Consider the following 13,490-nt stretch of genomic DNA (forward strand, 5'->3'; position numbering starts at 1 on the left):
TTCTTTTTTCCATTCTGTTTCCTCTGGTTTTTATTGGGAGTGGTGCATTACTGTAAAGTGAAAGTAGAAATGTGTGTAAAACTTTGTCAATTTTCTTTTAATGTTAAAAAAAACATAATTTTGTTGTTGTGGTTTTTTCCAATAAATAAGAAACACAATTAAAATCACAAAGAATAAATTTGTTAAGATGAAAAGTCATTAAAAAACAGAGGCATCATCCTTAACTACTTCCTGTTGTCTATTTTTGTCATTTCTGGCAGTAGTAACAACCAGTTGTTGATTATGTGACTCGTGTGATGTGAAAAAAGTGTTTCCATTGCAGTTTTGTAAAATAAACCAATTTACATGCAGCCAATAAACCACCTCATCCAAGCGCCAAAGAATTTTATCAATCAAATTAGTTGTTTTTTTTAATTGCTGTATTTCCATTAAGCAAATTTATTTTAAAAATGTCAAATTGCGCATCTATTTGGTCAATGGAAATGCAGCTAGTCTTAGTGAATAGTTCCTCTTCTTCTTCGTGTTCAATCATCATAATGGACTATTAGCGCCACCAACTGGTAAGAAGGATAAATGTCACCAAAAACCCCTGAGCACTCTGTCGTTAATCTTTCTGAAATAAATCAACAAATTTAGTTTTGGCTGTTATTTGATAGAACATGAAACAAAATAAGACACACACAAAAAAATTAATTTACCCTCAATTTAGATTGGATTAAGAAAAATGAATAATGAAGACGAAACTATAAAACTAAATTGCCACTGAAGCTGCAACTAATTATTTTACTTACTGATTAATCTATCGATTATTCTGACAATCAATTAATCTGATAAAAAATAGGCACATTCTGTTGGTTTTTCAAATAACTGTTTTATACAATATTGGAAATAAATATACTTTTGGATAAATCAATTAATAATTGGACTGCAAAGGATTTTTTTTACAGAACTAAAACTTGATGAATTCTGGGTGAAACATATTTAGAGACGAATAAGTCTTTTTATCTTAAATACAATTTTTGGATTAATTACTGCTCTGTGGTGAATTTATAGAAAAGATAAATGGAGGATAATCCAGGAGGAAAGCCTCTCATAGGTTAAAATGGCCTAGTCAAAGTCCAGACTTAAATTATTGATTTTCACAGATGCAGTTCCTTCAATCTGTCTGTGATTGAGGCATGAGCAAAAATGTCATGTCTAAATGGAAATTCTTTGTATTTCACAGCTTTGCACCACATTCTATTGGTTTATTGCACAAAATCAAATTAAAACGGAAATGTTTTGGGTTTAAAATAAATCTAAAGTGAAGTGAACCTCTTTGGAGACGGTGTTCATGGAAGATGCAGCTTCACACATCTTCCTGGCCTTCTCGCTCTGCCCCAAAGCTTTATAACACTGCCACAAAAAACAGTAAAGTTAAGATAAATCCCAGATTACAGCCAACAGGATCATCAGAAACCATCACTGACCTTAGCAAGGAACACATAGTTCAGCTTCGAGTACGCCGGATGAATCTCTTCAACCTGCGATAATAGAAAAAATAGAAAACTGGTTCATTTCTGAGCTGCAGCGCCGGATTTACCTCAGCAACAAACAGATTATCCAACAGAGGTTGAGTTCAGAAGAATAGAAATCCTCCTTATTGTTCCACGGAGTGAAAACTATAACAGCAGCATTGAGGCACAAAAAAGGTCAAAAAGTGATAAAAAAATAACTTAAAGTAACTTTTCAGAAAAGATATAGGAGCTTTTTTTAAGTAAATAATTCCTTAATGTTGATGAAAAAGTTCTACTTCTACTGGCAGATAAATTAATAAATAATATGGGGAAAATGTTTTGTTATACGTGAAATAAACTGCCAGTGGAACTAAAGCTTGGTTGCTAGGTAACAAGCTGGGCTTGGCTGGCGTTGCTAGGTAACGATTGTGAAAAAAGTGAAATAATCTGCCAATGGAACTAGTACTTTTTCATCAATATTAATGAAATATTGACTTAAAACAAGCTTATATATTTTATTAAAGAGTTGCTTTTAAGTTACTTTGTCTTATTTCTAGTTTACTAAGATATTTGCTCAAGAAACTAGACCAAAAATACTTTGTCAGATTTTATGTTTTTGCAGTGTAGGATGAAATAATAATAAAAAAAGTTCAACATTGAACAGTAAAAAGACAACAGACTGCGTACAATAGCACACAAACCTTTTATTGAAAATAAAAAATAATTTTTTTCAAAATTGGTGTGGTTCCATTAAGCAAATTTATTTTCGTAATTCCAACTCGTGCAGTTTTAAGGTTAATGGACGCGCAGGCAGAGATGGTCTGGAGGAAGGATCTGCTGTAACGATGCTTTGTGCATTTAGGATGCAGCAGTCAGATATAACGGGGGAAACCGGTAAGAAACAAGCTAATGTGATTCGTGTTTGTCGGGTTTTTTTACGTCAAAAGAATACTATGATTGGTCAGGTGCAATTATGGTAACCATGGTAACCCGTCCCACCTTTACTCCACCTTCTATAAAAGTGGCTGATTTATGTCTGAATTGGCGCTGGGTTTTTTTCCTCCAGCTGCTCGGCAGCAGAAATGCTCTAAGGTTTTAGCTGGCGAGTCGCAGCACGACTCATTTAGAGCCAAGCTAATGAGAAGAGGCATGCAGAGGAATATTGGCCAGGAGCAAAAGTATTTTCTCTGCTGTATAAACAGTTGAAATGTGGGAACGCAGATAAGACCGCTCTGAAAACACACAGATTAAATAAAATAAAATAAAAAAGGAGTGCAGGAGCGAAGCCGGAGGGAAAATTTCTTCTGCGGCACAAAATAAACGCGATTCTGGTTGATTGTGAGAGCAAAAACTAACAAAACTAAATAAAAACTCAACTTTCTCTGCTATTTAAGAGTATTTCTTTCATTTCAACTAATTATGATTAAAAATATACCACTATAGATATCAATATCAATACCCAATCCTATATCAATAATGGGTTTCAAGCAGTTCCCTGCAAATTAAATGTAATGTTTAGCTCTACTTTAAGGAATTTGCACCAACAAAAGGTGGATTTTATCACCTTTATTAGTATTTAGGCCCTCAAATAGACTCTCTTACATTATTAATTGTTAAACTTCACTTTGTTGAAAACAACTGGAAACATTTTCACATAAAATTCAAGCATTTTTAAGCATTTTCAAGGTAAGTTTTCAAACTTTTCCAGCACCACTTTGGAGATAAAAACAATACAAATCAACTAAAAAGACCGTTTCAATTCACCTTTACATGATATTTTTAATATGGTTATTAGTAATGTTTTGTGATAAAGTAAACTAAAATGGAACTAAATTTTACGTTTGTATTTTAATTTTCTCACACACTGATGGATCCAAGAGTAAAGAAATCCACCAATTCCAATAAAGTTTAGCATAAGTTAATCTTTATTTAATTTCCACAGATTATTAAGTCACAGAGTTATTAGGAATAATAATTTAAACAATTCAAACAAATTGTGTTAAAGTAAAAAACCTTTCTGCTCAAATTCAGTGTAAAGCACAATACAGCATCTTTACAAACTTCTGAATTTGAAGAAATAAAAAAATAAAATAAAATCTCACGTCTGACATTAAGCAAATAGAAATAATTTTAGATATTCTCACTAATATAAAACAATAACATTTTTATCTGATTTAATTTCAAAGTGAGAAAAAATTATTTTTCTAATCTTTAAATATCTGGTGTCAACATTTAAGCTTTTAATCAAATGTTAGATTTTATTACTAATAGTAATTAGTAATAAATTACTTTCAAGGACTTTTTACAGAAATAAAAAACTTTCCAAACCTTAAAGACATCGAAATGTTTTTTTCCAGGATGTCAAAATAAAAACATGGATAAAAATGCGGTTGTTTTTAAAGCAACGTACCTTCAGAAAATTCTTCAGTGCGTCTTCGATTGTGGCGCTTGGAGGTTCTCCAAATAGCGTTGCAGCAACTTTCCTCTCAATCCACGACAACTGAGCAACCTGGAAAATAACCAAATAACCGACCTTAAAACAGGAAAATACCAGACAAAAAATAACAAGAATAAAAGAAAGATACAGAGTAATTTATACCCTTTGGCACCAATTTCATTAAATCATTAAAAATCCTATTATTTTTATCGGCGCCATTCAGCCAATCAGAGCCAAGGAAAATGGAACGGTGTTCCTGGATTGGCTGGTTTGAAAATCACCGTTTTAGCTTCCAAAGCTGCAGTTAAGTTAGAATATTTTAAAAATCCTCAAATTTTCCACAAATAATTCCATTAAAAAAAAACAAAAAATTTTAAAGTCGCATTATTCTTAATCATCATGTTTTCTTGTCTTTCCCATTCTGAGGAGTGGCTAAGAGAAAAGCGCGTCTGCGTCGCATCATATTTATACCCAAACAGGAAGTCTTGGATGAATAATTAAAAGTTTCTATGCACTGATAAATAAAAATTTTAACATGAAAATAGAAATAATTTTAGATATTCTAACTAACCTAAAACAAGAAACGTTTAACCTGATTTAACTTTTTAGTAGGTGTGTAAAAATATATTGTTTCCACTGTAAATAATGTTTTATAAATTTAATCAAACGTTGGATTTCACTTTATTACAAAACTGTGCAGTTTGAATATCAAGCTTTTTTTAGGATTTCAAAATAAAAGCATGGATAGTGCTTGTTTTTTGTAAACTAGCATTATAAAAAGGTTAATATTTTTCACAAATTTTCAGAGTAAAATTACACCAGTGTTTTTACTGGAAGAATAAGATTAATTTATTTTCCCACTCCTTTGCCAGGAATGAAAGTCATTTCTAAAGTTAAAATCTACCAACTTTTTTACATTTCAACTAAAACTTAGTTCAAAATTTTTGTTTTTTTAACAGCAAATTAACATGTTGCATGAAAACAAAATCTGAAAATGTACCAATAAAACCAATAAAACCCCTAATGAGAGCCAACATCCAAATATAGCAGCGATGACTCAGTGAGTAAAGACGTGGCGTGATGGCCATAAAAACAGCCTTTATCTGAATCAGAAACAAACGTCAGAACGGAAAGAACACGAGCAGAACAGAAACAGGATGGAGCTCTGACTCTGCTGCAATCTGATTGAAAGCTAACAATGGCTGCTGTTAACCTCCCAGAGAGCGCCCTGCACAGGCAGAAAAAATCACACAGAACTCCACATGTTGTCTGCACTACGGCAAGCCATCACTATCAATAGTTAGACATACATCAACGGCTTGTTCTAAACTGGTTTTTATTATAAACTCAACATTCACGAAATGGAAAAGCTCAGCATCTACTGACAGCGTTTCGGTATAGAAACGTTGCAATACAATGTCACGCCAAAAAAGCTGCATTTCAGTTATGATGAGCATTAGGTTTAGCTGTCAAGTTGTCAACATAAAGCACTAAATCTTAAATGTTCACCTGATATATAAAGGAAAATGGACACAGTGCTTTGGTACCAATTATCAAAACTACAACAACTAGATAACAAGGTCAGGAAAAAGTTTTAATTAAGAAAAAATAACAAATGAGAAGGAAGTAGGTTAGCTATGCTAGCTTGACTATGACAACTTTGACATGCAGATGTACTGTGGAATTCAGTGTGTTTTCGTTCAGTTAAAAAATAAAAAGAGGCAATCTAAACACCAACTCTGGCAGATCATCAGTAGAACAGGTGTTTAAATTAGCTAATAATTTCCAGATATAAACAATAACATGCAACGTGTCCACAGACTTAGTAGAATCTGTAACTTGCTGAGATGTATTCATGGAAAAAATCAAGCTCAAACACAAAGACTAAACTCCTAGCCTTAATCTTCGAACATTTACAAAGTAAATTGGCCAGCTTCTTTAAATCTTAATTTTAAATGTTAAGCAAGTCAAGATCTTATAATTTATCACTGCTGAAACCATTAAATCAAATTTCGCAGCATTAACAAACAAATGTTAAAATTGTAAATCTATGCTCTGTGTCAAAATGTTAGCATCTGTGCTAGTTCACTTATGCTCTAAATATGACCCTCATTAAGTAATGTTTTAAGATCTGATTACTAAATTGGGATTTAACAGAAGTGCAAATTTTTTTTAGATATTTATTTTAATTGTATTTTTTGCTGTGTGTTTACGTACTGTCAACAATGTCTTCCTGTAACATTTTTAAATTTTCTGCGTTCAAACTCAGAACGTCTCATTATTCATACTAACGGCTTGCCATACTCTCTGAGGTCAGACAGGAGGGAAAGGTCACGTACAGCGTAGCACCAGCGGCCCAGCAGGTAGTAGGACAGGGGGTCCTGAGGCTTCAACTCGATGGCTTTATCCAGGTGATCCTGGGACAGAAACAGAGAAACAAGAGGATTTAACGCTGACTCAAAGTTCAGCAGAGACGGATTTTAACGCTGATTCATGGTACAACAGAAAGACGGATTTTAACGCTGATTCATAGTACGACAGAAAGACAGATTTTAACGCTGATTCATGGTGCAACAGAAAGACGGATTTTAACGCTGATTCATGGTACGATAGGAAGACGGATTTTAACGCTGATTCATGGTGCAACAGAAAGACGGATTTTAACGCTGATTCATGGTACGACAGGAAGACGGATTTTAACGCTGATTCATGGTACGACAGGAAGACGGATTTTAACGCTGATTCATGGTACGACAGAAAGACGGATTTTAACGCTGATTCATGGTACGGCAGAAAGACGGATTTTAACGCTGATTCATGGTACGGCAGCTGTTTTCACCGCTTTCTGTCCCAACCTGATCTGTCGTGCTTCACCAACCCACAAGTTTTTCACAAACACCTCTCACACACGCAAGCCTGCCGCAGCGCCACACACTCCCCCCGCTGCCACAGACCCTCCCCTTCTTTTCATTTCTGCCCTCTTCAGCTCTCTTTCCCTCTCTCTCTTTTTTCTCTCTCTCTCATTCACCTGTCAAAGCTCTGAAGGTACACAGTGTTTGGGAAAACTGCTGAGAGGAGATAAAATGCTACGTGCCGTTGTTCCATGCTCTGGTTATGTAAGCGGATGAGTGAAACCTGAACCTTCAGAGCCACATAAAGGCGGTTATAAAGTTGGCCTTCTATCACCAGAATAGCCTTTCCAGGATTAAACGACAAATTTCCCAGGAAGATCTAGAGAAACTCAACACCTTCAGAAATTTACATGCAACATATGAAAATGCTGGAATAGTTTATGATATGTGTGGCTCACCTTAAAGATGTAACCGTTCTTTATCTTGTTTTGTATCGAGTCGTATTCTGCCATGATTCCACACATGATGGCGTACCTGTGAAGACAAAATAAAACTCAGAAATCAGTTTTTGTGTAAGCAGCTTTTCATGCTAAATAAAGTGTTAAATTTATTTTTGAAGGTAAATTTTTATAGGCAAATTCCTTAAGGTGAATTTTTTGCTGCTGAATTTAAATTAAAACAGAATGCCACGGATAAAAATTCACTGCCTAAAAACGACTCTAATTATACTCTATCTTTCATACTATGTGCCAAAAGGCTGCAAACATTGAAGATGTTGTGCTGCTTACAAATTCCCCCTAAACGTCTTAAACTACATTTTGTTTCAGTAAAACATTAAAGCTTCTCCTGCTCTGCTAGAAAACACGATGGCTCAAGACTTTTAACCCCAAACATACAGATAAAAACTTTAAAACAACATGTTCAAGTGAAGTGGGGGGGAACCACCATGGAAGAATTAAACACCAGAGAAACAATCATTAATGGAAAATCAACACTGATAAGACAAATACTGCCGCAAATTACCCTGAAAGGCAAACACCAGATGAGGAACTGTGGGCTACTGTGACTAAAGAGCTTTGTGTTTATTTAGCGAAGGCAGCGCGGGACGAGCCCACACAGCCACTGGCTGGCGCTGCGCTGCGTGGGTTTCCAGCAGAGATGCTATCTGTCACCAGCAGGTCCAATGAAAACAGGCAGCTGGATGCAAAGGCTTTGAACGGATCCATCACCTCTGATTAAAGATCTGCTGAAAGCCACAGCGGTTGGCTTATCCTTCGCCTCCATGTGTTAATTAAGTTTTTTTATTTATGCAAGTAGCTGAAAGTCCCTCAAAGAGTTTAGCAACTTGGTCATCAGATCTTCTCAACTTTAGCTAGAGAAAACACTGCAAAAACATAAAATTATACCAAGTACTATTGGTCGAGTTTCTAGAGAAAATATCTTGGTACACTTGAAAAAGGACAAAAATAATTTACAGGTAACTTTTCAGCAAGACATAGACACTTGTCTTAAGTCAACAAAACAAGTTCTAGTTCTTTGGCAGATTATTTTATTATCAACTGGCCCTGTGACGTTACCTAGCAACGCCAGTCATGCCCGGCCTGTCGCCTAGCAACCCAGTTCTATTGCCACTGGATAACTTGGAAACAAAATATTTTTCCCATGTTATAAGAGGAAAATTCTGTCAATTGAACTAGTGTTTTTAAATAAATATTAAGGAATTATTTACTTAAAATAAACTCCTATTTCTCAGTGAAAAGTTACTTATGATGAGAGGTGGTAGAGAACCCAAAAATTGTTCTCCAGTAAGAGTAGCACTACTTCAACATATTTTTACTCAATAGTAAAAGAGAAGTGTTAAGGCTGAATATTGCAGAATTAAACAAATTTACACAAAAATGTCAAAACTTAGCATGTTTAAAGACCAAATAAGACAGATTATCTGCAAAACAGTTGATTTGAAGTTTAGTTACTCTTTATAGCTGGAGTACGTATTTTTTACAGAAATGTTTTTTTTTTTTTTTACATATTTGTTAAAACTGTCACCATGTTGTATCAAAATGAGGCAAATAATCTGTGAAAAGATCAATCTCCTCCACCTCATCCCTGAGATACTCTTGCCGTCTGAATAAATGCACCAAAAAACAACCAATCAGAGCCAGGAGGCGGGGCTTAGTGCCGTCAATCAATCTCATGTACTTGCTGCTAATGTGCTCATGGAGGAGATTCAACTTACTGTTACAGAAAAACCATTTATTCGCCACCATTAGCATTCATGGCAGGCTGTAGAGTGATTGACAGATTGAGAGTGATTGAGAGTGATAAGACCCTCCCCCTGTCTCTGATTGGTTGTTTCTGGCTGAGTGGTGTATTTCTGCAGCTTTTACTGTGACCACTGGGAGAAGGCAGAGTAGCTTCCACAGGTCATCTCTTATAGTATACTGTCAGGAAGTAATGATAATCAATACGTAAAAAATATAATTTTTAATAAAAGTTACATACTGCAACTTTAAGGTGGATGAAAACATCAGCAGATGACTTTTATTGTGATTCGCCATTTAGAAAATTAGAGACTCAGAGTCAGTTAATGAGCTCAGCAGTAGAAAAGTTTCTAAAATCCACGTTGTTAAAGGCGTCAGGAGGAGCTTGTTGTGACATCGTGACGTGAGACGAGCTGCACCGACATACCAGAGACGAATAGTAACCATCACTGGGATCAGGGATTGCTACAGTCAACCATGGCAGGAGACATTGGCAAACATCCTGGCCACCACAGGCTCGTGTTGACTCTACTAGACATGCTGCGAAAACGTTCGCCATTAAGGGTCAAAGAGCAACTGCACTGTAAAACATTTGAGCCGCATTTAGCTGTGTCTATTATCCTCTACACTTTAAGTCAAATAAATTCAGCGAGTTTTAGACTTTGAACCTAAATGTGTGAGTTTGTGAAAGATAAACTTACAGTAGTAAGTTGTGTTCATTTATTATTAATTATGTCAAACCTCCAAGAGTTTTTAAGTTAGCACTTAAACTGAAAGAAGAAAAAGAAAAGAGTGGGAACTATTTCCCAGAATGCTTAGCGGCATGTTTTGTATCCTGACATGAAACATTGATCTGACTCTGTTGTTATTAAGGCAAATGTTCATTTTAATGTCCTGTTTTCAATAAATGTCTGAGCAGAATTCATTGTGACGTTTAATAAAATTCATTATCAGATCAGAAATTTTGTTCATGAAATTTGAAACAAGAATTTAAATTATTCTAAAGTAAAATAAAGTTATTTTAACTTGATATTGAGTAAAATAACAGAGAAATGTGGCTCTTTAGGTAAGAGCAGTTTTTTTCCCTCTGCATATTGTGAAATAATTATTTGGTTTAAATTGCAGCATTAAGTTAAAACTCACAGTTCAAGATTAATTAACTTAAAAATATATATTTTAGAGAACTGTGCAGTTGGTAGAGCTGTTGCCTTGCAGCAAGAAGGTCCTGGGTTCGATTCCTGGCCCGGGGTCTTTCTGCATGGAGTTCACATGTTCTCCCTGTGCATGGTGGGTTTTCTCTGGGTACTCCGGCTTCCTCCCACAGTCCAAAAACATGACTGTCAGGTTAATTGATCTCTCTAAATTCTCCCTAGGTGTGAGTGTGCATTGTTGTTTGTCCTGTTCTGTCCTAATTTCTGAGTTAAAACAATTTTCTTGTTGACTTAAACTGCATTTTCAAGGCAGCAGGTGGACTTTCATTTTCAAGTTAAACCACCTTCAAATGTTTTACAGTGCATGCAGAAGCAGCTGAGCCACGTTTTTAACATGAATACTTGATTGTTAAAAGGACTGCTCTTATGCAATGCTACTTTATTTCAGAGGCACGGAGCAGGGAAGAGGAAGAGATAGGATGTAGAGGTGTGTCTGGCCTCAGGGCCCCAACTGCTGGAGCTAACTTGCTCCTTTAAAGTGAGAGCTGAAACACTATCCTGGCTAATAAGAAAAGGAAAGTATCAAAAGGGGAGGAGAGAAGTCGCAATAAATGACAGGGGAAGATGAGGCGACGAAAGAGTGCTTTATTGTGTAAAGTTGGTGCACATGTTCCAATAACATCTCTAAGAAATCCCCTAGTCCACTGGGCAAAAACAAAGAGCCCAAAGAGACAGGTGCTTGGCGGAAACAGCAGATAGATTTCAGCTTTCAGATCCAAACACGAACAGCCAAACGCAGAGAGTTGCCAGATGGGACTCCAGGCTAAAACTTGTACAGAAACAGGGCGAGGAACTGCCAAATGTTTCAAGACAGTGTGCAATGTGTACAGTTTGCTGACACAATTAGCTCAGGACAAAAACAAAGTGATACTGTTTTCTCTACCGTCTCAGAGGATCGCTGGGAGTGAAGTCTACAAGTTTTTGCACCAAAATGAGTGAAAAACTGTGAAATGAAGCAAAATATGCATTTTATTACGTACATTATTAGTTTGCTACAATTGTGCAAGCAAGAAACAGGTATTTTGCAACGTTTGGCTATAAATATGAGGAAAGCATCCACTAAAATTTTTCTAGTGCACTAAAAAAATCACAAAGTCTTACTATTTTTGGTTTAGTTTCCAATGCAAATACTTTAATATAATTGAAATAAGACAAAACTAACTTGTTTTAAGTAAATAATTTCTTAATATTGTTAAAAAGTTCTAGTTACACTGGCAGATCATTTCCAATGCTATAAGTGAAATAATCTGCCAGTGGAATTAGAACGTTTTCATCAAAATTAAGGAATTATTGGTTCAATATTTTGCCGAAAAGTTACTTGTAGGTTAATTTTGTCTTCAGTACAAAATAGATCAAAAATACTTGGAAGTATTTTGTGTTTTTGCAGTGTGAATAAAAGCAAGTGTAGACCATAAAGAGCAAAACCTGAGATGACCCACTGATCATGCCAAACCCGTTTCTTCCATTAAAGCACCAACAAAAGAGCTCAAAAGTCTCTCTGTTTTTTTTTAAAAGAACATCTGAGCTTCATCGGCAAGATGAGACACCGGAGCGGTGCGGAGCCAGAACAGCAGCACCTTTCATAGCTGCTGCTACTCTCGGATCATCAAAGCAGGTTTGTTCAGCTAGCCTTCCTCACCCAGCCTATTAAGCTGTCACTCACTCCGTCTCTGTGTGCATTCATTAACATCTAAACGTCATTTTTATGTGACTGACTTTAAAGAACAGGCTAACATCCTCAAAATCATCTAGTGGTGTTTCATTTTAACTGCATGTTAAAATGTTTAAAGGGCATGCATTATGAAAAATTCTTGTTTTGCCCGTTTTTGTATTTCCATTTGGGTTTCTGCTGCTTCTAAAAACAACCCGAGCACTTAAAAAAAAAAAAAAACAACATAAAAAAAACAACCAGCTGCTTTTGGAAATAAATTAATAATAATTTTTTTGGTGTCTGGAAAATGAGCAGTGTCAAAAACCTTTGGAATGTAACATCACAAATCAGCAGGCACTGGCCGTTACCTAGCAACCCCAGCAGAGTTCTGCTCATAACCTAGCAACCCCAGCAAAGCCTGGCCAGTTATCTGCACTGCATAAAGAAAATTTTACCCAGTATTTTTGGTTCAGTTTCTAGTAAAATATCTTAGTCCACTTGTTATTAAACAAAATTAACTTGCAAGTATCTTTTCAACAAGATATAGGAGTCAATAATTCCTTAATATTGATTTTAAAAAAGTACTATGTAGTAATAATCTGCCAGTGGAACTAGTAAGTTTTCATCAATATTAAGGACTAAGTAACCAAAAACAAGCTTCTATATTTTGCTGAAAAGTTCCTTGTAAGTCAGTTTTGCCTTATTTCAAGTGTATTGAGATATTTACACTAGAAACTAGACCAAAAATATAGGTAAGATTTTGCGTTTTTGTAGTGTAGCATCCCAAGCTAAGCTCTAGCACATTCAGTTTTACAGCTGTACAATGACTGCTCATTCTGCAACAAACTATATACTAAAATCTGATTATCCAAGAATGATTTTGTTCAATAAATGTGATGAACATGCTTTGTATAGACCAGGGGTCCCTAAAGTGGGTCCTCGAGGGCCGGCATCCTGCATGTTTTAGTTCTCTCCCTGGTTTAACACACCTGGATCAAATGATGGTTCATTAGAAGCCTAAGAAGAGCACTGACATGCTGACATGCTGAAAAGGTTGTTACAACCACCAGGGAGAGAACTAAAACATGCAGGATGCCGGCCCTCCTGGACCCACCCTTGGTATAAACCACAGTTCTACTGTTCAAGGGAGCATATTAGGTGACCTTTAATGCCTGATTGTGCTTTTGGGCAAAGAGGGTAAAAAACCAGCTTGGTAAGTAGTTTCAGTGGGGGAGCAGGAAGTGAGTTGTGCTGCATCTAAACAGCAGCTGCCAAAGTGTGACAAGATGAACAGCATTCACAGAAAAAGAAAAAAACGGTGACAAGTTTTCTCACGGCATCTGTGCTCTAAGTAAACAGTTACCTGCAACATAAACTTCCTTTCAACACCTGGCAGCGCTCCACCAGTCCCACCCTCCTCCGCTCTCAGAGCAGCTCTACCTAATTTGACCCGCTCATTCAAGTCAGACTCTTTTACTGCTTCATTTCAGGATCTCGCTAATCCCATTAGCAAAAATTAGATTACCCATTAAGCCGTTTCTCTTTATTAGCTAAACAAACGAGGCTTTGTGTTTCGGTTGAC

The 13,490-nt window shown here is 36.0% G+C and overlaps 1 protein-coding gene across 1 annotated transcript in view; it reads right to left on the minus strand.

Moving 5' to 3' along the window:
• Positions 1-13,490, minus strand: part of rmdn2 (regulator of microtubule dynamics 2) — a 39,798-nt gene that overhangs the window by 572 nt on the left and 25,736 nt on the right. The window contains exons 8-12 of the mRNA XM_032553374.1: positions 7,244-7,319; positions 6,273-6,350; positions 3,907-4,005; positions 1,470-1,523; positions 1,315-1,395 (exon numbers count right to left, since the gene is read on the minus strand). Of these exons, the coding sequence (XP_032409265.1) occupies positions 1,315-1,395; positions 1,470-1,523; positions 3,907-4,005; positions 6,273-6,350; positions 7,244-7,319 (388 nt within the window). The remainder of the gene's footprint in view (positions 1-1,314; positions 1,396-1,469; positions 1,524-3,906; positions 4,006-6,272; positions 6,351-7,243; positions 7,320-13,490) is intronic.

This window comes from Xiphophorus hellerii, chromosome 22 (genome assembly GCF_003331165.1).
Source record: "Xiphophorus hellerii strain 12219 chromosome 22, Xiphophorus_hellerii-4.1, whole genome shotgun sequence".
NCBI lineage: Eukaryota > Metazoa > Chordata > Actinopteri > Cyprinodontiformes > Poeciliidae > Xiphophorus > Xiphophorus hellerii.